Below are 25,099 nucleotides of genomic sequence, written 5' to 3' on the forward strand. Positions count from 1 at the left end.
GGTTAGCCCCGCTCCACCCTGGTCCCCCCCCCGTTTTCGTCCCGTCTCTAGAGGTAACTGTTACCAAGTGCCTGTCCATCTTTCCAGAGACAGTCTTTCCACATTCTGCACCGGCGTATGTGCACGTCTGCACGTGTGCAAACACACACACTCAAGTGGGAGCATACTTATTTTTGCACAGCATGGTATAACTTGGAGATTGCTTTGCACCTGTGTGTGTAATTTCATCTTGTTGAAACAGCTGCATAGGCTCCAATGTGTGGACGTAGCAGGATTCATTTCCTGCTTGGGTGAGTGGGCGCCACCGAGGCGGATGACGAAAGGGGGGCTCCCTGAGATGCAGACGAGGTCCCCCTCGCTGGGGTCCCCAGGAGGCTGTGTGGCCCCCTTTCTCCATCACAGACGCCCCTGGAGGGCTTGCTGGGTTTCTGTCACCCCTCATCTCTGGAGCTGCAAGTCCCCAATCTTCCTGCCCTCGACGTTCTCGAAAAAATGTTCCTGAAGACCAAGAGGGGCACAGGACTGTCCCCCACAGACTCTGGGGCTCCATCAGGTTTCTTCTTGGGCTCCCTTTGGGGGCCCCATGGGGCTGTCTGGACCCCCAAGTCAGCAGGCCAATTATGCTGTTTGCTGGTTGGAGAACCCCACAGAAACATTTTCAGGATGCCTTGGAAATATGCATTTTTAAATTAAAATATTTGAGTCTGGATTAGATTCAACCCCATAATGTCGCTATTTGCTTAATGACTGTAGAATATTGTCTTATCTGAGGAGAAGCAGGACATTTTTAAGACCGCAGAGCCCAAAATTAACAGCTTGGAATTTTCGCCCATGCTGGCTGTTAATTGACTCCAGCTATTAAAGGGAAAGAGATTTTGGCAAACCCTCAGGTCCTTGTACAAGCAAAGCCATGGACATGTTCAAATCATTTTAAAAGAGGCGTCTGGTGAACCGATCGTGTTCGGAAAACAGGCCGGTTGATCAGAAGGTTTGCAAAAGCTTCTGCGGCTCCCGAATAAAGTATCTGAAAATGGTTTCACTTCATGACAAAACCAAATGCTAAAATTCACGTGCCAATGTCACAGAAATTGGCAACAACCATGTCAAACTTCAGTTTTCTCCCGGGACGTCCGGGGAGGCCTCCTCACCAACCTCAGAGCCCCTCGTCGCTCTGCCTGTTCTTGGTGCTGGGGGGTCTCCGGTGCCCACAGGCAGGTGCTCTGGGAGATCATCACTGGTGGAGGCAGAGAGAATCACTGCCTCTGTCGGGGGAGAAGGGTTCGGCTGTGGTGGAGGAGGGGGCACATGTACACAGGGGGCAACTGGTCCCTGTTACCATTTACCTGATGTTCTGGGGGGGTGGGCACAGTGATGCTGACTTAGAGGACACTTCGGGCTGGGCCATTTAAAAATAGTTCATGAAAACTAAAAACAGAGCTACCATAGGACCCAGCAATCCCACTCCTGGCCATACATCCAGACAAAACTCTAATTCAAAAGAGACATGCACCTCTATGTTCACAGCAGCCCTATTCACAATAGCCAAGACATGGAAGCAACCTAAATGTCCATCAACAGAGGAACGGATAAAGAAGATGTGGTACATATATACAATGGAATACTACTCAGCCATAAAAAAGAATGAAATAATGCCATTCGCAGCAACATGGATGCAATGAGAGATTACCATACTAAGTGAAGTAAGTCAGAGAAAGACAAATACCATATAATATCACTTATATGTGGAATCTAAAATACGACACAAATGAACCTATCTATGAAACAGAAACAGAATCACGGACATAGAGAACAGACTTATGGTTGCCAAGGGGGAGGGGGTTAGGGGAGGGATGGATTGGGAGGTTGGGGTTAGCAGATGGAAGCTTTTATATATAGGATGGATAACTGACAAGGTCCTACTATATAGCACAGAGAACTATATTCGATATCCTTTGATACACCATAATGGAAAACAATATTAAAAAAAAGGAATGTAAAAAAAAAATAACATCAATCAATCAAAAAAAAACAAGATAAAATATAGTTCTTGATTTTCACAGAGTGTTTTCTTCCCCCCCAGAAATGCCTGGTTTTGTGGAAAACACACCTAAGGCAACACCCACAGCTAGGTGTGCACTAGCCCTTGCCCGCTTGGTGCATCCTGTCTATAACGTGGACCGTCCCTTTGTCCCAGCTGGAAACCAGGCCGTTCTGATTTGCTCCTGAGCCCAGGCAGCCGAGGATGTGACTGCTCCCCTGGGGCTGAGGGCCCCCAGGCGTTGCCGCCAGAGCCCCCAGGGTGGCCTTACAGGCGCCCAGAGCTCGGCCTGGGGACCAGGACCCCTCCAGCTGCCAGTAGGGACGTGGTCTCCAGCTAAGCTAAACAGGGGAACTTACTGAGAGGCTGCTGGGAGCCCCGGAATTGGCAGGAAGCAGGGCTGCTCTTGCAGCCGGGAGGAACCTCGGAGGCGCCTCTGCTTCTCCCCCCGCTTGGGGGCCTCATTCCCAGGAGGGGCACCTGCCCCCTCAGCCCCGCTTGGCTCACCTGTCTCCTGGGAGGTCGTCCTGCCCCAACAGTATCACTCGGGGGACAGGCAACGCCCCAGGGGCAGCGAGGGTGCGTGGGGCAGGAGAGACACGTCCTAGGGCCCCCTCACCCCCGAGCTTGCCCTGGGGGCCCAGCTCGTCTCAGAGGTGCCCTGCTGAGGGCAATGCCCGGGTCTTCACCTGCTCACGGACTGGGCTCTCTGTGGAGGAGAGGACCCAGACCCCCAGTTCCTTCCGGAAGAAACCCGACCTCGCGGAGACGCAGGGCCCACCAGCCCGTGACGCCCGCCTTCCACAGTCTGGGCTGGGCTCCGTGGGACTCAAAGCCCGGGAACAATGTGCTTCTCCCAGGAAGGTGTAGCCGCCAAGGTGACGGCCCCCTTGCCTCCTGCAGGGAGTGGAGAGGTCACACTGAGCTCTGGAGACCACAGCTGGGGCGCCACTGCTCCCCAGCCAGCTGGGTGCAGTGAGGGCTCCTCCCGAGTCATTTTTCCGAATGGGGGGGTCCATCTAACCGTCACCCAACAAGGTAACGGAGCTTTCTGTTCTCTGTGACCACTGGTTGCATGTCTAAAGTTTTTACATTAACTTTTCAGTAATAACAACAGTAACAGTAACAACGGCCAGGCTTTGCCTAGAACAGGCCAGATTGTGCAAGTGAACTCCTGCATTTTCTCTTTACTAACAAAGGAGAGAACCATGCCGGGGAGAATAAATCCTGAGCTCCAGGTGCCTTTCTGTGCAGGTGTGGTCGCCACGCTGGACCCTGCGCTGTGCGCAGGGCCCCTGCCTTCCCGAGGCCAGCTGTCCCCGACGGGAGGAAAGCTTGGGGAAGGCAGGTGGCCTCCGGGAAGGCGGGCCGTGCAGTGGTTCTACCTGCTCTGCAGCCCCTGACTGCTTGGTCTGGACCCTGTCTCTGCCCTGTGTCCACCTGGGGCAAATGGCTTCACCTTGGGCATGTTTCCTCGCCTGCAAAACGGGACCCTGACAGACCCACAGGGCATGGTGGACCCTGCGGATGGACGAAAGCAGAGCACACAGCGCCACCCGGAAATGGTACCCTTCACATGGCAGCTGCGGTGTCCAAAACACTGGAACGTGGGCCGACCTTAAGTGCATATTTATGGGGGCGGAATGTAGGCAGACAATGTGGGGAAAAGAGAGAAAATGAAATGCTCTCACCTCTGGCTTGTCAGTATTTGCTTCCGGAGCAAAAGGGCCAAGTCGGAAGCACAGGCCCCCTTCTCCTTCCTTCGACCCAGCCCCCGGGCCCTGTCCTCGCAGCGCATGTCCTCCTTTGTGGCACCTGGAATCACTCGGGCAGCTTTTCCCCCGAAAATTGGATGCCTGGGCCCAACCCCCAGAGGTTCTGTCTTCCTGGGCCTGGGTGTGGCCGGGCACTGGGATTTTTAAGCACCACGTGGAGAGCTACGCTCTGAGGCTGGGAGGACCTGAGGCTGAGGGCAAAGCCGAGCCCCTCCTGGTGGACCCTGGCACCCACGGCAACTTGGCCCCAGGGCACACGGGCCCAGCTGGAAGGGGCGGGAAGGGCCTCAAGCTCCCGGAACCTGCTGGGCCCTTGTGGAGAGGGGAGGGGAGGGTCCATCGGAGCGGGCAGTCTCCCCCCAGTCAAGGCTAAGTTTGGCAATGAGCAGTCTCCCCTCCAGGCACCTGTGGAGTCTTTGTGGGGTACTCCAGGTGGTGGGGGGCTGGTACTGAGGATGGCTGCTGGCCACTCCGGGGTGTGCGGGCCCCAGGCTACTCGCCTCAGGCCCCTGGCCACCCGGCCGGGCTGCTCCCCGGGCGTGCCTCTCCCCGGGAGATCTAAAACTGAACCCCTCTGAGCTCACCTCCGCTGTGCGTCCACACCTGCATTTCCAGGAGGGGCCAGCACAGCACTGGGCTGACATTTCAGTGTTCGATCCTACAGCCCTAGAATTCATGAGTCACTTCATCAACACTTGCTGAAGAAAATCACAGGCGCATAAGGAACAAAATGATGCTTTTATTAAAAATCGTACCCATAGCACCTCTCTGTCTTCCTACATTTTTTTTCTTTTTTTCTTAAAGGAGATCTAGTTTTCTGCACAATTCCAGAAAATTGCCGGGAAGACTCCAGGACTGACCTAAGCCCCTGATAAACCAGCAGGCGAGGCTGACAGGAAATGAGGCACGCACAGCAGACCAGCTCAGTTCCTGGATTTCCACCTGCTCCCACCTTTCGGAGCTACAGGGATGCTGAATCAAAGAGCCGCATCTGGATACGTGGACCTGACTGCTCACTGGGGGAAGAGCTACAGTGTGCCAGGAATTCGTAAAAACCGAAAACCATGCTACAAACCATTAGCAACATTACGCAAACACCATGCTTCAGTCCCGTCGCGGCCCAGGGCAGGCACAGCGTCACAAGGGGCTTACGGAGCGCGCGCCACCCTCTGCGGTCTCCCACAAAGCTGCCCCACATCACGTCTCTTCCGCGACGACATTTACCGAGTGCTCCTTAAAAGCATGGCCGGGAAGGGGAGGCCTTGGTTTGGACCGATTTATTCAGAGGGAGGAGGTGCAGTAGATCAAGGAGATGTGCTCCACGGCCCGCTAACCACAGGGACTGCCCACAGCCCCGCCCTGCCGCTCACTCGGCTGGAAACCTGTGCCCGGAGTCCCCAGTGGGGACGGGAGCCCCGCGCAAACCCATCCCTGCCGCTCAGACAGAGAGCGCGGCCCAGCGGCTGCTTCGCTGTGGGTCCTCACGCGGAAGGGGCGGCTCGCCTGCCCATCACGGGGCCTTCGATGGGGGACTCAGCGACAGCTGAGCGCAAGACACCTGACGGGCATCATGGCTCAGAAGGCGGCAGGATGGAACACTCCTCCTTGCCTCGGTGAGAGAAACGGTGCTCGTCCTTTTTTTCAGAACCGAGATTAAAATCCAGTATCCATTTTCCTATCCTGTGATTTTCTTTTTTCCTCCCTAAAGACGAGAGGTTAGGAATCGACGCTTCTCAACGCCCACACTACCTGGAGGCTGAAACCTAACCAGAGACCCCCCGCTCTTCCTCTGGTCCAGTAGCTCCCACGGCTCACAGCGCCGGTGCCACCGGGCGGAGCGCGGACGCCAACGCCCATCGCCGCCTCGGACCGCCTGTTCCGTCCCAAAGAAGTTCGCTCAAAGCAGAGAGAACACAGGAAGTATAACGAGCCTGGGGAAAAAGGCGTCATGTTGTCACAAAAGCCCAAAAGCCAGAAACACGCCTCAAACCAAGCCGTCCCCACGCTAGGACGTCTCAGCACTTTCGCACATATAAAGCAGCGGACGTGCGGCTCAGAGAGCAGAGCGCGGAAGCCAGTGTTTGTCCACGTTCTCTGTCGATCGCTTGTCTTCCGAGAAACTCGAGGGGCAGCCTTGGGGTTTTCTGTCCACTTCCCCGTCTGGGGCCGAGAGGACAGAGGTGGCTGGTCCCGTGCCCTGGGCGGGTCCTGACCAGGGAGCGATTCTCACGCAGGAGAGGCTTTGGGCAGAGCGTCTAGGATTTTTGGTTTAGAACGTTTCCCCTCTACACAGAAAAGGAAGGAAGGAAGGAAGGAACGGAGGGAGGGAGGAAGGAAGGAAGGAAAGAAGGAAAGAGAGAAGGAAGGAGGAGGAGGAGAGAGAAAGGAACCTTTCCACACCTCCTACCTCTACTTTTAGAGAAACTGAAAGGGTTTTTTTTTTTACCCAACACAAAACTCTCAAACAGAAGAGGCCTTTTTTCAGCAACACAAAACTCTCCTTGGTCTCCTGGGGAGACCGCACCCAGCAACTCTGAAATCAGAGGGTTAAGACAGCCCTCTGCCCGGAGGAGGCGTGGGAAGAAGGGACCCCACAGACCACGTGACCCACGGGTGGCCACGAGACCGGCTCCCCGTGGCGTGGGTGGCCCAGCCCTTCCGCCCTTGGGGACCTGCAGGCCGGTCCTGTGCCCTGGGGGGTGTGGACAGGCTCCGGTTGACCGGGCAGACGGCGGGGTCCTTCTGCAGTGCCCCTCCCCCAGGGGGAGGCGGGGCACACCCCGCTGACAGCAGCAGCACTCCCGGCACATCTGGCCCTGGGACCACGGCTTGACCACCTGTACCTCACACACCTTTTGCAAAAAATGATGTGATGGGCTAGAGGCAGAGCTACGGTTTGGAGTTTCAAAATAGTTCATGCTATTACCATTTAGCTAAAAAATGAAAACAAAACAGTAACAAAGTAAAAAACGGTTTCCAGAAAACCCATTAAGGCTAAGAGCTGGCCTGGGGTCAGGGGAAGGGAGAGCCACACCACAGTCACGGCAGCGGCGGGAACCCGGAGGCCCCAGGTCGCGTGCGCTCCAAGGAAAGCCGCGGGCCACACGCATGGCGGGGCCTGGCAGGCACGGGGACGGGGGGAGGGGCTGGGGACCCCGTCTTCTCAGAGCCGTTTTGCTATACTTGGAGACACTGTCGCTCTTCGTCTTTCCCACGTACAAAGCTAAACAATTAATAAAAAGGCACCTGGAGACAGCTGAGACTCATTCATTTCATGTGACATATTTTAAAAAAAGATAAAAAGATTTAAAAAATACTCTGGTTAACAATGCACACCTCTTACACAGCGAGCGATTCTGCAGCCGCTGCCTCGTTCGCTCGGGCTGGCGGGCTGGCCATGTGCTGTGCGGTCAGGGAAGGAGCGAGCTCGCCGAGGGCCACGGGGGTGGCTCCCGGCAGCGGTGCTTCCTGCTCCTGCGCTGCGAGGTCGAAAGGAAGGAAGGGGGAGCCCCGAATATTTCACCCCTGGAAGGACGCCGAAAGGAACCTTGGAATCTGTGGCCCCGCGGCCAGGAACCTTAAAGCCGATTCCTCGCCTACAAACTGCCGAGTGAGGACATTTCAGAGATGGACGCCCTTGGGTCCGCAGGCCCTGAGCCTGGGTCACACACATGCTCTTCGCACCCCGGAGACGGAGACGGTGGGATGGAGCCCCGCGCGGGCCGCTGGTTCTCGGGCAGGGGTTAGAGAAGAGAAGGGCGCGGCCTGCAAGAGGCACGGCCTCCCTGGACCCCCGTCTCCCTCCCCGCCAGCCTTCCTAGTCGACGCAGGATGGAGAAGCCCGGGACCGAGGGCTCAGGTCTTCCCAGGTCGGGGTGACAAGCCCTTGCACCAGTGAAACACACCTTCTCGTAAAAAGAAAAGGAAAACAAAGAAACCCGCTTCCTGCAGCGATGTTACAAAAAGCCAGTAAAAAAAAACTTTCCTAATTGAAATCTCGCATTCACAAGTGGGTAAAATCAATCATCAGGCGTCAGATCCTCTTAAACCCAAGCTGGAGCCCAGTTCCCGGAGCTGATTGTCTTAACAAGGGTCGCCGCGGGGTCGGCGCCGCTCACACGAAGGACGAGAAGCCGGTGAGCGGAGTCCGGGCGCCGTGGGCGGCGGGCGCGAACACGGCGCTCTGCGTGGTGACCACCGCGCGCGGGGCCGGCCCGGCCTCGGCCCCCGCCACCGCCTCGTACCTGTGCGGGGCCGCGCCCGCGCGCCGCTTCCACGAGTTGTAGTAGGTGGGGTCGCTCAGGTAGTGGTTGACGAAGGAGTGCTGGGGGAGCGCGTCCTCGGACTCGGACTCGGTGCCCTGCGGACAGACGGATGGACAGCGAGGCGTCAGCCAGGCGGCCGGGGGGCGGGGGGGAGCTCAGGGGGGCCGTGGACACGGGGGGCGGCCACGGATGGGGGGAGCTATGCGGGAGGGCGGCCGTGGGCAGCAGGGCTGAGAGGGGAACAGGAAGGGCCAGGAAGGGGACCAGCACTGGCCGCCCACGGTGGGATGGTGCAGGTCAACTGTTTCCTCCCGCTTGCCCCGCCCCAGACCTCCTACACTCCACACAAGCACGTAAGGACCCCCCAGACCTCCCCCCAGGAGACCGGGCTGAGCTGCACCAAGCCGGGCACCGTGCTGTCTCACTGCCCTTGAGTCTCTGCTCCCCAGCCCATCACTGTGCCTGGGCCAGTGTCAGGAGGGTCTACACTGCACTCCCACCCAGGAGAGGTCTACACTCCATCTCCCACCCAGGAGAGGTCTACACAGCACTCCCACCCCGGAGAGGTCTACACTCCATCTCCCACCCAGGAGAGGTCTACACAGCACTCCCACCCCGGAGAGGTCTACACTCCATCTCCCACCCAGGAGAGGTCTACACAGCACTCCCACCCCGGAGAGGTCTACACAGCACTCCCACCCAAGGAGAGGTCTACACAGCACTCCCACCCAGGAGAGGTCTATACCCCATCTCCCACCCAGGAGAGGCCTACACAGCACTCCCACCCGGGAGAGGTCTACACCCCATCTCCCACCCAGGAGAGGCCTACACAGCACTCCCACCCGGGAGAGGTCTACACTTCATCTCCCACCCAGGAGAGGTCTACACAGCACTCCCACCCAGGAGAGGTCTACACTTCATCTCCCACCCAGGAGAGGTCTACGCAGCACTCCCACCCGGGAGAGGTCTACACTCCATCTCCCACCCAGGAGAGGTCTACACCCCATCTCCCACCCAGGAGAGGTCTACACAGCACTCCCACCCAGGAGAGGTCTACACCCCATCTCCCACCCAGGAGAGGTCTACACAGCCTCAAGGGGATGGTGTGTATCCTCGCAGTGCAGAACACAGAAGAGCACGGGGGTGTGGAAGGCCTAGGTGCCGTAGCCTGCCCAAGACTATGACGCAGGCTCCCACAGACCAATGGGATCCGATCCTGAGCGTGAGAGGGGTGAGGAGGAGGCTTGTCCTTCATGGGACACACATTCCCAGGGAATGTCACATCCATGCCGATCTCTGAGGGGAGGTTGCCAAGAAAGGACACCCTAAATGAGCGCGGTGTCGTGGTGGTGTCTAAAGTGCTACGGGCCCCTCCCTCTCCAGGCACTGAGGGACCTGACCCCTCACCATGCGGCGCCAGAGCAGCTGGTGGAGGAAGTGGGCCGCCCATTGATGGTTCAAGATCAGTCCCTCTGAGGCTCTTTCCCCCCTTTCTTTCTACAAAACAAAGCAGCAGTTTCTAGTAAGAGCACTTAGCCTGCACAGTTTCTACGTTCATTTTCTTGAAGTAAAACTCCATGCCGTGTGTTGTGCGGTCTTGGCGGCAGGATTTCAGTGCTGGAGGGTCTGCAGATCCGGATAGTGGAGGCCGGAGTGCTTTCCCAGAGCGGGGGGACTCCCGGTTCCCCTGTCCCAGACCTGCCAGGTGGTCCCGGGGCCCCTCCCCGAATGCTAGGAGCTTCCTGCTCCCTGGTGGGTGGGGATGGCACCCAGGCTGGCCGGGCTCTGCTGTGAGGACCCGCACCCAAGACGCTCCCCAGACCCTGAAAGCACAGGGGGTCCTCCCTGCGCCCGCTACCCCGGACCTCACAGAGGCCACCTTCCATGTGCCGAAAATGGGTCTGCAGGCACGGTGGCTTCCGGCCTTTCAAGTTCAGGGAGGGCACAGGAATCGTGGCCGAGTAAAGCCCCTCCCCTTGCGGGGCACCCTGCCAGGTGAAGGTCACCGTGGGCCGTGGGCGGGTGACTGGCTGGTCCGTCACACTCCAGCCGCCCACGGGCGCGGCGCCTCCTCGCTGGGCGCCAGGGCCGAGCCGGCAAGGGGCCAGCCACACCTGCCCTTCCCCCTCTCCCCGGAGGGTGGCGGAGGCCTGGGTGGTATAAAGGACTGAGTGTCCCGCGAATGCTGGCTCAGAATCTCCGGAGAGTTCTTGGAAGAGCACAGCTTCCTGGGCGGCGGCTCCCGCTCTGCTCTCCTGACTCAGTGGGTCCGGGATGGGGCCTGGGAACGTGTATTCCCTGGAGGCTCTGGGAAGATTCTGAGCAGCGGCCAGGCTGGGGTGGGGGCAGGGGAGGAGGGGACAGTCGCCTTCGGCCTTCACCTGGCGGTCTGGGGGTGACGGCCGCCCCCGAAGGCAGCTCGGACCCGAGAGCTCACGCTGTCCCGCACCCGGGGAGCAGCATTTCGTGCTGTGAGAGGGACGGCCTCTTGGCTGTGCAGACACCCCTCGTGTACATACGGTGGAGCCAGAGACTTCTGGGATTTTTTGGACACAGGCTGAAACCCTTGCTCTAAATGGAATATTTACATAAAGTAACGACGGTGAGTCACAGATCTGAGAATCCTCAGGACGTTAAATGTAAACCGTTCATGTTGTGCCATTGTGCATGGCTGAGGCAGAGCTCCTGGAAACGGGGGCTGACAAACGTGCCCTCCCAACGCATCCCAGAGGCGGAGGACAGCTTCTCCATCATCGGACAGCGATGCCGAGAGGCAGCCCAGGCTTCTTTCCTGTGGACACTGCTCACGACAGAGTAGCCTCGTGCCACCTCTGTCGCTGCACCGTGACCCTGGGAGGTGGGAGTTCGGATTCCTGGTTTATGGATGAAAGAGGGCTGTGTAGGCCCCGGGCGGCGCGGGAGCCTCCCCTGAGCCCAGCCACCCAGGCCTCGGCGGCTCCCGGCTCCAAGCCCCTCCTCCACGGCAGCTGAAGGGGCTCACCACCCCCTAGTCGTCAGTCCCAAGCCCATGATGCTCTGAAAACCAAAAGCTGTTTTTGCAACTCGTTTGGAGGCAGAGCCTGACCTGCGTTGAGCTAAGGTGCCGCGGACCCCGAGCTGAACTGCTGGGAGGCCAGCTGGTGTGGACATCCTCGGGGGTTGCTGCAGAAACACAAGTGGGTTCCACGAGAGTGCCCCCCGGCCCTGCTGGGGATGTGACCCGATACAGGACTCAGCCCCAACCTGAGAAACGCCCAGTTCTTGAAAGTGTATCTTTTTCAGATAAGAGATCAGGCGCCTGCCTCTGCGGCTGGTGGTTAAGATTTATCCTTCACCCATTTTCTAGAGGGCTTGAGGGGCTTACGAGGCCAAGCTCCGTGTAAACTCAGAGAAAGGAGGACAGAGGTCATGGAGGGAAGCCGAGGAATCTGTTATCAGTCCCTGAGTTGGGTCTGTCACTTCTTCAGACACTGATTTTGGTTCTAAATTTCCTGAAGCTCAGGGGAAGGAAGACACTGAAGCCCTCTTTCCTCATGAGAAATTCACGGAACGTTCAGGATTGGACGACAGCAATATGGTTCCTGGTTTCATAGACGGGGTCAGGGTTTATGATGATCTGAAGACTGAACGTTAGGATTCAAGATTTCACCCTTCAGTGTTCGGGGTCCTCCCCACCCACCGTCCCAACCACGTGAGGACGAATGTGAGAAGTCGTGATTGGATTCCATCTCATTTTGTGTTGGAGAGAATGGAGGCCCACAGAAGCGAGTGACCATCTCAGGGTCGTACTGGCTGGGGACAGAGTGGGGGCAGACCCAGCTCTGGCATCGCAGCCCAGGTGGCAGAGACAGAGGCTTCCCAGTAACCCTTCGGGGCCGCCTTCAACCCCAGCTGTATAAAAGATTAGCGACACTTCAATGGGCGGGTCTCACACCAGGTCTCTCCGGTGATGGAGAGGCCATCATATGCGGCAGTCACTCGTTTTATAAACACGTCCCACACCCAGGGGGTGGCCCGGGGCACTTCTCTCGCCTCTTTCTACCCTTGTCCCCCCTCCTGCAGCTGTTCAGGCTGCGGGGAAGCCGGGTTCGCAGTCACCAGATGGGACCGAGGGGCAGCCTGGAAGGGGGCTCTGAGTTCTCGCAGGAGCCAGCACTTCTCAGAGTATGTCCAGCACTGCTTCGAGAATGAACACATCACGTGTCCCACACTCATGTGTGTGTTCACGTGATTAACAAAACGTAGTTTCACTGGAGACCTCTTAATAGCTATGTGTCCTTATGCACTTTCTCAACCACACATCTCAGTGTCCTCTAGGCCTGTGACAAATGTGGGCACTAAGAAGAGGGCCTGGCAGGAGACAGTCGGGGTTGGCTGTCCAGCTCACAGTGATGTCCCAGTGTTTGTGTCTGAACTGTGACCCTTTGAAGGAAGTGACCCTTGTCCCACCTTTCCCTGTGACATGGGCTGAAGGGTTTGACCCTCAGAAAGCAGTGATTGGCTAATGGGTGGGCATGTGGCTTAAGCTGAGCCAGTCAGAACCTTCCCTGGGATTTTCCCACTGCATCTGGAAGAGCAGAGTGCTTCATGTGGGGACCAAGCTGGGCGGCTGTCAGCCTTGAGTGGCAGGGCTGCAGGGCCAGCCAAGTGGTCCCAAAAGCCACTGTGAGAGAACAAAACCATCATGCAGAAAGGAGAGGAGAGACTAAGAGCTGCTCCTTTAGCTTCTTGCTGTTCATTTAGGGAGAGTGAGAGTGTACGCAGGTCTCATGACACACGAGGGTGAGTGTGAGGGCAAGGGCCTCCTGGCTCCTGCTCAGGTCTTGCCTTTGCCTTCACAAGAAAGCACCGAATTAAAATGCCATTCGTCCTTCTGCTGCCTGCCCTGCTTATTGTTTAGATGACATTATTTTTTAATGAGGATGTATTTTAGTGATTTAGAATTGTTGACAAAAAGGAAACACTGCAGGGTCTTTTTTTTTAAGTTTCCTGTGTGATATGAAATAGCGACGTGTGTTGGTTTCCCAGGAAACCGTAGAAGGCCAGCCTGTGATTGGATGTGCTGGCAGACGGACTGTGAGAGTTTCTACAGGTGCATGGACACCTGGCAAGCAGCTAATAGAGATAATCTCAGCGCTTTTGGTACTATATTGGCAAGACGAAAGGCTCAAATGTTATTAGGGAATTAGTTAAGCATGAGGGGGTTGGTCTAAGTTGGTTGGAGCAGGAGAGATCTTGAAAACTGTTTCTTTGGATTTTGAAAACAATTTTTAAGATGAGATTTGAACAGTAGCCCTGATGTAATTCATAAGCATCTGTGCGATAAAACAGAGACAAAGCCTCTTATTTCTAAACAGAGGGACATAAAGAGCCACAGCACGTGTCATGTGACGCTGATGGCCTAATTCAGAGCAACTCTCATCAGGCAGGTTGTTGTGCACCTGTGAATGGATTCTTAGAATTTTCACTTGAGCAATATTTCTGAAAATTGGGAGAAAAGGATGGCATCACTATTTTTTTTTTAGTGAGATATTAGCTTTGCAAAAGAGCTCTTCCGGCCAAGACCTCATAGGGTTTCTGGCTCTGGAGGAGCGGGTGGGCAGGACGGGAGGTCAGGAGACCCCGCCCCAGTCGGCCAATCATCAATAGATCCTTCCAGAATGGCTGGAGGAGCCAGCAGGTCCTCTCCCTAGTGAAACAATGATTTAACTGGGGAAAATTATCTTATAAACGTTTAGAGTCCCTGGAATTGGTGCCAAGGGCATACAGCAAAGGGGGGAAGACTTATTCCAGAAAATCTAAAATCACTAAGAATAGCAAGAGTCTGAGCCACTTGACCTATGACCTGCTCCCCCTGCCCCTCAGCCCAGGGTGACAGAAGCTCCACTCTGAGCACATGTGGCCAAGAAGACCCAGCTCCTAGTCCAGCAATTTGGTTTGACCTGGAGCAGGAAGCTGCCGGCATCTCTCATCCAACTGCCCACCCCCAGCTCCACAGGACAGAACTCTATTCCAGGCAGGTATGGCCAAGAGAACTGGGCTTCCTTTCCTCACCCAGTCTTTGCTGGGAGGCTGGATGATATGCACCAGGCACAGCAGGTCGAGAATACTGAGCCTTGATTGCCCCCACCCCAGCTGGCTAGTACGGAAGAAGTTCCACCCTGCCCAGAAGACCAGGGGCTACCGTCTCCACCCAGCGCCCCACTGGTTCAGCAGGTGCATCACTATGGAGAAGATGTTGTCCCCACTCCAGCTTTGGTGCTGTGACACAGAGGTCCTGATAGGGGCAGAGTCAGTCCTTAAGAAGAGAGAGCTCCCCTGCTCTGCCCGAGGGGAATGGCTGTATTTGGACCAGAGCAGGCCTAAGGGCATTGTTGGAAACCATGGCGACCTCAGGGGTGAGAAATTGAGAGGAAGCTGGCAGCTCCATGATAGCAACAAGTGAAGTAATAATAAACCGGCCGGAAGTTTAGCAGCGAGAACCAGGCAAAGAGACAGCTAAGGAGAGCCCTCTTGGGGGTTAGAGAAAAATTCAAAGGTTAACAACATCCTGCCACTGCAAAAGGGCTGGACTGTAATTGGATCAACCTATGGAGTAATTTATACCCTGGAGCATTGTCAAAAATAATAGAGCTAGCAGGTAGTGGAAGTTAACAGCTGGGTGTGATACCCGTGGTGGTAGACAATCCGGAATCTTAATGGGGAGGCAAGAACAAGAGACAAGGGGACCCTGGCTAAGACCGGTCATCCCTGGTTGTCAGGGAAACTGCACGTGTGCCCAAGGCTGCCCCTCTGAGGGGTGACATTGGAGGGTATACATTGCTGAAGAAACAGACTTCCCTGAACTAGTCCAGGCAAGTCACTAAACAAATAAGCAGATAAGCAAACCACAATGACAACAACCAGCGGGGGTTGAATATCAGTATTCTAAATTGATACAACATATTATCGAAAATGAGCTGTTTCCAAAAAACAGGAAAGTGTGACCCATACAGAGGAAAAAAAGCAGGCAGCCTCTGGGGAGCCCCAAATATTGGCAGACAAAGACTTTGAAAGTAGCTATTATAATATGTTCAAAGAACTGAAGGAGACCATGTGTAAAGAATTAAAGTATGCTGACACTACCACACCAAGTAGAGAATGTCAATAAAGAGACAGCAATGATTTAAAAAGAACCTAATGAGAAGTTCTGGAGTTGAAAAATACCATAACTAAAATAAAAAATTCACTAGGGGGACTCAATGGTAGATTTGAACTGACAGAGGAAAGACTCAGTGCACTTGAAGATAGAAATGACAGAGATTATGCAATCTGAAAAACAAAGAGAAAAAAGAATGAGAAAGGAAAAAAAAACACAGCACCCAACAAATGTGAGAACGCACCGAGTGTACCAACATAAGCATAGTGAGAGTACCAGGATGAGAAGAGAAAGAAGGAAGCAGATAAAATACTGGAAGTAATAATGACTTAAAACATCCCAAATTTGGTAAAAAAAAGTCTACAGCCCTGACAAGCTCAATAAACCACAAGTAAGATAAATGGAACAAGATTCACACCCAGACACATCATAGTTAAAATCCTGAAAGACAAAGACAAAAAGAAACTCTTGAAGTCAGCAAGAGAAAAATGACTCACCCAGTACAACAGAACTCAAATAATATTAACAGCTGACTTCTAATCAGAAAAAATGGAGGACAGAAGACAATGGGGTCACACATTCAAAATGTTGAAAGAAAACTGTCAACCAAGAATCTTATATTCAACAAACTATTTTCAAAATGAAGGTGAAATAAAGACATTCTGAGATAAACAAAAACAGAAAAATTCATTGCTAGCTGACCTGCCTCACAGGAAATACTAAAGGAAGATTGTCAGGTTGAAAGCAAGTGACACCAGAGAGTAATTCAAATCCACATGAAAAAACAAAAAGTACCAACAAAGGTAATTACATAGGGAATTATAAAAATAGTATAATTACCTATTTGTTCTCCTTTCTTCTCTTATCTGATTTAAATAGCAATTTCATAAAATAATATGTATATAATTGTATCGTTGGGCCTATAATATATAGAAATGTAACATACTTAACAATAGCTGTGCAAAGAGGCAGAAAGAAATGAAGAGAACCAGAAATAGTAAATAAAAAGGTTAAAATGATAAACTCTAAATAGATACTTGCTCGCCTTTCTTCTCTCAACTTCTTTAAAAGACACAAAATTCTATCAAACAATACCTATAAAAATGCATTCTTGGGTTTGCCACATATATGGACGTAATATGTATAATAATAGCACAAAGAGGGGAGGAGGGAATAGATCTATACAGAAATATAGAGATTTAGGATAAATCTGAAGCAAATACTGATACTAGGGCAATCACTATAAAAAATAACTGAAAAAATATATAGCAAAAGCAAAACAAGGGAGTTAAAATGGTACACTAGAAAATATCCACTCAACAGAGAAGACGACAGCGAAGGAAAAATAGAGAAATAGAGATATGAGACTTATAGAAGGCAAACACCAAAATGGCAGATGTAAATTCTGCCTTAGCAGCAATTACATTAGATGTGAATGGATTAAACAACCTGGTGAACAGGTAGAGATTGGCAGAATGAATAAAATAACATGATCCAACTATATGCTGTGTGCAAGAGACACATTTTAGATCCAAAGATTCAAATAGGTTGAAAGTGAAAGGATGGAAATGATACACTATGTGAACGGAAACCAAAAGAGAATTGGAGTTGGCGGTACTAATATCAGACCAAATAGACTTTAAGACAAAATTGTTACTAGAGACAAAGAGGGACACTCTGTACTAATGAAAAGGGTCTATCCATCACGAAGATACAACAGTTATAAACATATATGCACCTAAAAACAGAGCCTGCAAATACATGGAATTAAAACTGACAGAAATGAAGCGAGAAATAGACAATGTTAACAATAATAGTTGGAGACTTCAATACAGCAGATGGCAGAAGATCAAGAGTGTGGAAGACTTGAACAGCACTATAAATCAACCAGACATGATAGACACACACGGAACTCACCACACAGCAACAGCAGAGCAACACACCCTTTTCAAGTGAATTCTTGCAGCACAGACCAGATGCTATGCCATAAAACAAGACTCAGTAAATTTGAAAGGATTGAAAATATACGAAGTATGTTCTTTGACCACAATGGAATAAAATTAAAAATCAGTAACAGAAGAAGATTTGAGAAGCTCATAAACCTGAGGAAACTAAGACACACACACCTAAATAACCAATATGGCGAATGGGTGACTTGTGCGGTGTGTGAATTACAACTCAATCTGGTTGTTTAAAAGATGTGGTTCAAAGGAAATGTTCCCATTGGAGCTGGCACTTCCAAGATCCCTGTGTTGGGATCCCATGCATCTGCCTACAACTCTCCCAAATCGTAAGGGTCAACGTCGGGACCCAGCAAGATTATAGCACACAGAATTCTGGAAGAAAGATGGGCCTCACCCTATCTACCTGAGAACGCAGGAGCAGACAGAGAGCCCAGACATGCGAGTTCTTAGCCTGGACTCCACGGGGCCTTCGCTGGAGGTGACTACCACAGGCTTCAGGGGGGCCTGGAGCCCCAGATTCAAGGTGAAACTCCTGGGTGGAGAGAGCACCCACACCTTTGATCAACTTTCTTGAACCAAAAAGCATTAGGACCCAAAAAGCATCTGTGGGAATCACAGAAGGAACCCCTTCCTCCAGGCACAGGGCTGGCCAAGGCCCCTCCTCCACTCAGCCACATGTCCCGGGGCTATGACAGCTCAGCTCTGCACAGCAGGTCTGGCAGGAGGGATGGAACTGTGAGCCCGAGGCCCATCAGGGTGTGTCTGTCAAGCCTCGGCTCTCTCATCTATTACGGGAGGATCCGAACAACCTCTTTGCAGGAGGTACCGTGGATTCCACGTCCCTCTCCCCTCCTCCCTTCCTCCCTTCCTGCCTTCTTCCTCCACATGTGTACACGTGTATGTACTTAGGAATGCGTGTACGTGTGCACGTAGGCATGTGTGTATATGCCTAGCTCAGTGCCTGCATGCATTTAATAATCCTCCATGCAAATCAGCTGAATCTGGATCTCAAAACACCCGCCTGTGTGAGAGGAGAAACAGACTGAATGCCTCCTATCAACCCATTCTGAGAATGCTTTCATGAACAAAGGGTCCAGAATTGATGAATCCAGTCCTGGCAGCGCTGGGAATGGCCACAGGCACCTGGGAGTTGGGCTGCAGGAGATGGTGAGGGCGGGGGCCAGTAAGCTCTGGACACATTTGGCTGGGGGAGGGGTGCGTCCAGCCTCAGCACCTGCATGTGGGACGGCCTTGGCCTCAGGCTTGTTGTGTGAACAAGGACGAGAACTGCTCTACCTCGCACGGCTGGTGTGAGCGTTGAACGAGCGTGCCCGGCCCAGAGCAGGCGCTCAATCAGCGCTCAGCACACGCGGAACCGTGGAGAGCGCAGCCCGCAGAGCTAATGCCCGGTCGCCGTGAACACCACCCATGAGGCCTGACGCTCTAGGAGCAGCTAGCCCAGGAATCAAGGACAGATCAAGGCAGGCGCTGGTGACTGTCTCTAACTGCTGACCCAGAACGCACTGGACGGTGGGCCTGCCCCTTCCCAATGTGCTGCTTTCGGTACAAGCTGCGGCTTCCGTATCAGGAGGAGGCAGGTCAGTGTCTGCAGCTTTTCACTTGAAAATCTAAAGCCCCTCAACTTTAGGCAAATATTCCTTCTGAACATCTGCAGTGCTGCCTGCTGTTTTCCCCATGCCCACGGCTACGGTACAGACGGGGGGCCCGGCGTCCTTGTCAACAGAGCATGTGAGGCCGAGCGAGCTGGTGCCACCCTGCCATCCCCCTGCTGTCTCGGTCCCACTGTGAGCTCATACGCAAGCCACAATTTAAAAGAAGCCATTTTAGTGAGCCTCAGGGCTCAGTAAGGCCTGAATTCAGATCAGAATGAAGGTGAGACTTATTTTAGATTAAACATTGATTCAGAGTGTGAATGCCAAGGGGTGCGGCGGGCCTGCGTGTCCATCAAAGAGCTTGGTGAATTTCATCCCTGTCAAGGCTCAGCACCTCTGAAACTGAACAGTCTAGGACTGACCGGGGCCCAGCTCTCTACCGGCTGCTTCGACCGGTTTTGTTCGTGAACGTGAGAGACTGACTAGGGCGCTTGTGGGGGAAGCGGAGCCCCTCCCGGAGACGCGGCCACGGCTGCCTCCAGGGAATGCCCCCCTCACCCACCCCCGACGGAGGCCTCACCCAGGACTCGCTCAGCTCCACGGAGAGTGCCCAGGTGCGAAGGAGGCCTGAGACGTGCAGGGCAGAGTCCTGGGGGTCTTGGCGGGAGTCTGACAGCCCCTCGGGGCAGGGTCTCCCTGGTCCCAGGGCTCCCGTCCTGCTCACCTGACCCTGTTAACTGACCCAGCGACGCTGTGACCAAAGTCCCCTCTTAAGCACAAGGACGCAAGAAGGGAAGCTGGCGGGAGGGGAAGCCGATGCCCGGGGCGGGGGTCCCAGGTTGTACCAGTCAGGTAGGCTCGGGGTCCCCCTTACCCAGCCGGGGTCTAGAGGCCACCAAGTTCCACGGTGACCTCTAGAAAACTCCGGGTCTCTTTCTGAAAACAAAATGGAACGAGGATGGTTTGCGGATCCGACGTCCACTTTGGGCGAGTGACTGACCTAGGAGCCAGGGACCTGGGGGCCAGAGACAAGCGAGGACCTTCCTCATCCGGGAAGGGGAGCCGCTTGTCCCCGGCTCTGCCTGCCCTGTGCGGTCGCGGGGCCCCCGCGTAACAGGCACCCACCTCAGACTCCGTGGCGTCCCCCGACTTCTCCTGGAGGGTCCCGCCCTCGGTCAGCGCGGCACCGTTGTACTTGTTGCAGATGTCTTCATCTGAGTAGTGTAGCCCGCCGGGGCTCGGCCGAGGCGGGGACCTGGGCGGGACGGGGACACCAGTTACCCCCCGACTGAGGCCTCCCGACCCCCCCTCTGGCCTGCTTCGAGGCTGAGTGGGAGAGATCCGCCGCCTCTGGCACCATTTCGGCCCCCAGTGCGAACAATTTGCAGTCCCCCTGCAGCTTCGTGTGACGCCTGCCCCATCTGGGGCCGGGAGCTCTCCCGAGACCACGTCCCTGCACCTGAGACCTGCCCTCTTCTGTCTCTGGAAATGTCTTTCAAACATCCTTAACTCCCCCCCACCCTGGCTGGGGGGCCCGTGGGCGTGGGCCCGGCCGAGTGGGTCCTCAGGTGGAGGCGGCACCGGGCGCTGGAGTTCTTGCAGCCCTACCTGGTCCCGTTCTTCTTCGAGAAGGTGTTCTTGACGTTGAGGTGGCGGGTGCTGAGCTCCAAGGTGGCAAATCCCCCGTTGTCCAGGGTCACGGACTCCTCCACGTTGGAGATGCTCTTACCTAAAGCCGGGCGGGGAAACGAGCACAGATGCTTCAGGAAGTTGCTCCCCGATGGCCTGCTGGACGGAGCCCAGGGCCGGGCCGGCCTGCGTCAGCCAGCCAGGCAGGCAGAGTCAGGCTGGGGAGGAAGGGTGCACATCAACCTTGCAGCAAAATGACAACGTTAGGCTTTTGGTGTTCATGTTGCTTGACACCAAAATACGAGTATTTTGATCAGTATTTTATTGAAGAGTACTCAGAATACGTGAACTTTTTAAACCATTGAGGAAATTAAATATTCAACAGATTTCAGAATAAAAGCCTCACAGTCATAGAACGAAACAGTAAGTGGAGACTAACTGCATAAGAGTGACAGCTACAGGGTGCAGCGCTTCTTTCTGCGGTGATGAAAACGCTCCAAAACTGACTGTGGTGACGGTCACACGTGTCTGTGAACGTAACTGAAAACCACTTAAAATAAGTCTATAAATACACATCAAAACATATTCTAAAATACATTAGCTGGCCACAGTTACAAGTAACCCGAGGACACGAAGAGGTCCTGGTGGCTCCGACCTCGTTCAGCACGAGAGCTGGTGTCCTCACAGCTGCCCCTCTGCTCGGGCTGGTCTCCCCCCCTTTTCCCTCCCCCGCCTTGGGAGCCCCTCCCCCAGCCATCTTCCTGACTTATCACTCACCCCCTCCTTCAGATCACAGCTCAAGGGTCATGAGACCAGAGAGAACTTTCGGACCCTGAAGTCTTCGCCCTGTGCTTTTTCTCTCCGTGGTGCCGTCACCATGTCTGCCTTTTTCCTGTGCTGGCTTGTTCCCCGTGGTCGTCTGTCTGTCTTCCCTACCAGACCATAAGCTCTTGGAGCACAGACACGGTTACGCTCACACAATTACGCTCGTAGTTACATCCCAGCCCCCGGGACACTGCCCGAGCACACACCAGGGGCTCCGTGTGTGTTTGTAAAATTCATCAGCCTTTCTAGACCGCAAGGGTCCTCTCTGCTGGGGATCCCACAGCCCTCAGCTCACCTTAATGTTCTACTCGTGTGCAACGGGAAAAAGCCAGCAGAACACAGAGAGTGGTGAATGAAAGATGAAGTTGCTTGCGAGGAGGGATTTGGGTTGATGGGAGGAGGGCAGGTGGAAACTGTTGTCAGAAGGGGAATCTGACGGCGTACACGGGAGCGCGAGCGGGAGGGTGAGAACGAGACTGCAGCAGCAAAGGTTTAGGTTGTGTGTGTCTCCTGGGCAGGCAGGGAGACATTCTGGTAGACAAGTGTTTCTTTTCTCTTTTTTTTTCCCCTGGGCTTCAACGATGACGTTAAATTAATGCTCCAGGGTGAGGCTGAGTATCAGAAACTGCAGGTCAGATCGGACTTTTCAGGCCTGTTTCCCAGATGGAGAAGGAGAGCGAAAGCGGGGAGATTTTCTCTGCGCCAGACATCGGATTCTGTAATAGCATTAACTCAGTAAAATGACATGCCATTCATACACTGTAAATCCCGTAGGAATAAAATCTGATTTAAGAACACTTGTTAGAAGTGAATTTATACAGAAAAAAATAAATCCTTTCTTGGAGGGATGAATGGCTTAATGTTACAAAAGCAAATGGCAGGCACTTTAGGTGCCTGGTTTTATGAACACTTTTGGTGCCGTGACAATGGTGCCGGGGGCTGGGGTCGGGGGATCCGCTGGCCCCCGTTTCACAGAGGTATCAGAGTGTTTCCAGCACCCCGTAAGGTTCCCTCACGGACCTTCGCTGCTTATACTTCTCCACTGAGAACACCCACCATCCTGCCTTCTAGAAACATCCATTCCTTAGGTTGTTCCTGACCTTCCTGTAAACGGAGTCACACTGTATGTGCCCTTTTGTGGTCAGCTTTGCCCAAGTTTGTCCATTTCTCTAATGATGGTGATTCCTTTAGCAAAGGACGCTTACTAAGCACCTACTACACACCAGGCCAGGCTGTGCTGGGAACACCGGGGACCCGGCCCACAGAGGGCTCAGAGCTGCGACGCGGGACCTAAGGCAGGTGCTCACCCTGTTAGTGAGAAGGGCTGGGCCACAGACACGATTCTGCACCATCCCCGAGCCACGCCGGAATGCCTGAGACGTGCCCCATTCACTGTTCTCATGACACTGACGAGTGTGATTTTTCATCTGTTTAACGCTTTCCACTTTTTAATCATCACTTAAGAAAATACTCCTGCATTTGAGCAACAGTGCAGATGAGGAAACAGACTCACAGAGGCCAAATGACCCAAAGGACACACGGCCCACTTGAGGGCAGAGCTGGGACAGAATCTGGTGGCCGAGGTAAAGAGCTCCTGTTTCCCTGCACCCGCTGCCTCCGAAGGGACGTCTGTTGTGCGTGTTTTATCGAATGAAATGGAATGTGGATGTGGGCACCCCGGATCCAGGAGCGAAACCCCAGACGTCTCAGCTCCAGAGCTCCCCCGTGGGGAGACAGGGAAAGGCAGGCGCCGTCCCACCTGGGCCGCAGCTCCCGTACTTCTTGTTCTGGCCGTGCAGGACCAGGGCGAACACCACCAGGAGGACGACGAGCAGGCTGGACAGCGCCACCACCAGGAGGAACCACCACTGCTCGTAGAACGGGGTCTCCACCTGAGCTGAAGGGCGACACGGCACACGGACGCGGTCACGTGGGGCAGAAACTCAGTCCCTGCCGTGAATGGGGGAGGGGAGGGCTCGAGGGGCAGCCCCGGGCACGGGGAGGGTGAAACCCCTGCCTGGTCTGGGTTGTCGCGGGCAGACCGACCCAGAGACAAGGCTCTGGTTCCACCGGCTCTTTTGGGCCCAGGGTCCTGTCCCCACCCCCCCCCCGCTCCCACCCCAGAGACTTCGCTGTCCTGGACCCTGGCCATCGTGCTTATATTCCCTCAATTTCATCTGCTTACAAATGCTGTCTGGGTTAAAGGGGGGGAGGAACAAAAGCGCCTGGGTTTGCTCCTCTCTCCCAGGGCCAGGGCTTCCCTCCCAGACAGCCCCCAAGTCCCCTGGCCACCTCCATCCCCGCTGCCACTCCCCGGGCCACCACCACCGCCCCGGCCACTGGAACCACTGCTCAACTGTGTCGCCTCTTCCCATTGTGCTCAAACCCTTGACGTCACAGAGAGCGTTCTCAGGTGGGAAGTCGGCTCCTCCTAAAAGCCCTCAGTGCTGCCCCTACTGGCCTCGGGGTGCGGTCAGTCTAAACCTGGGAACCCCATGACCCGAGCCCTGCCCGTGCCGAGCGCTGGACCCTTCCACACCTGCCCAGAAACCTCTGCTCGCACCCTCCGGCTGGGTGGGCCAGCCTGACTACCTGTCGGCCTCCTCCGCTGCATCAGGGCCCCCGACCCTGGAGGCTGGGCCGTGTTTTATTTATTTCGATCCTCCAGCAAAACTGAGCCGAACAACGGGCCCCCCTTAGATATGTTTTCCCAGAACGAACAGAAAAGGTTTCACTTGAAAGTTGCTTTGAAGAAGGATTGTCTTCCTCATGTTTTATTCTGTTTACTAAGAGGAGAAAAATGGGAATTGCTTCTCGGTAGGTGTCGGATGGCCCTGGGGTCCCACTTGTGCCTTCCACGAGCTTCCCTGTTTCGGGGCATCGGACGTGAGGGACGGAACAGGAAGCCCATTACAGGTGGAGCCCAAGGTCTGGCTCCCAGGAGCAGAAACCCGCAGAAAAGACCTCTCCCTTATGCTAAATACCTCACTGGATGGATGCGACGCGTGTGCACCCTGGGAACGAGGGGGACGTCTGCTCTGGATCATGTAACAGCACAGGGAGGCTTGACAGATGACAGCACTTTAAATCCAAAATACATGAGCTGGATTTCAGGCTGTACGTTAAGTCTTCCATCTAATAAGGCCAACACATCCAAGCCGACCGCTGGGCAGTGGCGCAGAGCAGGCCTGGGCAGAAAGGCCTGGGCAGAAAGGCCTGGGCTGGGCTACAGGACTCTGGCCCTGGGTAGGGCTCCCCGCCCCCGGTCTGCACAGCGGAGCCTGAGGGGTGCCGGCAGGTGACGGCCTGCTGGCCTCTCGAAACCATGAGATGAGCGGACTGGCGACCAGCTGGCAGCCAAGGCCAGCGCGGGGATGCAACGGATTTCAGAGGAACGGTCCAGCCACGGTGCCCCATGACCTCAGGGGCCGGGAGCCGCGTGCTTACGTAGGAACTAGCCTTTGCCACCGGCTACGCGTGTGCGGAATTAAAAGCTCTGTGCATTTGGAATTGCTTTCTAATGATTTCTTGTTCATGAACGAAGGGAGGCATATCTTGAATTGCTGAACTGGGGCGATGGGTGATGGGGGTTCCTTATTCTATTCTCTCTACTTTGGGGTATGTTTACAATTTTCTTAATAAAGATGAAGGAAGCGAGGAAAATTTGACTTTTCTATGCACTGTTCATTAAACAAGCGAGTGGTGCCAGGGTCCTTCCCGCAGCCCCTCTCACTGAGCGCCCCTGGGATTCATATTGCTCCTAGACCAGGGGCCTGAGCGCTCAAGATGCTACCCTTCCTCCAGACTCACGGCAAGGAAAGGATGAAGGATGCCTTCAATTTAAGCAAGTGC

The 25,099-nt window shown here is 54.4% G+C and overlaps 1 protein-coding gene across 4 annotated transcripts in view; it reads right to left on the reverse strand.

Moving 5' to 3' along the window:
- Positions 1-4,536: 4,536 nt before the first annotated feature.
- Positions 4,537-25,099, reverse strand: part of SDK1 (sidekick cell adhesion molecule 1) — an 829,158-nt gene continuing 808,595 nt past the window's right edge. For all 4 annotated transcript variants that reach the window (XM_082362848.1, XM_082362846.1, XM_082362847.1 and 1 more), the window contains 4 exons: positions 23,007-23,144; positions 20,402-20,522; positions 19,919-20,048; positions 4,537-8,173 (listed from right to left, as the gene is read on the reverse strand). In XM_082362848.1, the coding sequence (XP_082218974.1) occupies positions 7,928-8,173; positions 19,919-20,048; positions 20,402-20,522; positions 23,007-23,144 (635 nt within the window). In that variant the 3' untranslated portion in view covers positions 4,537-7,927. The remainder of the gene's footprint in view (positions 8,174-19,918; positions 20,049-20,401; positions 20,523-23,006; positions 23,145-25,099) is intronic.

Source organism: Balaenoptera borealis (genome assembly GCF_965194805.1).
Source record: "Balaenoptera borealis genome assembly, chromosome: 16".
NCBI lineage: Eukaryota > Metazoa > Chordata > Mammalia > Artiodactyla > Balaenopteridae > Balaenoptera > Balaenoptera borealis.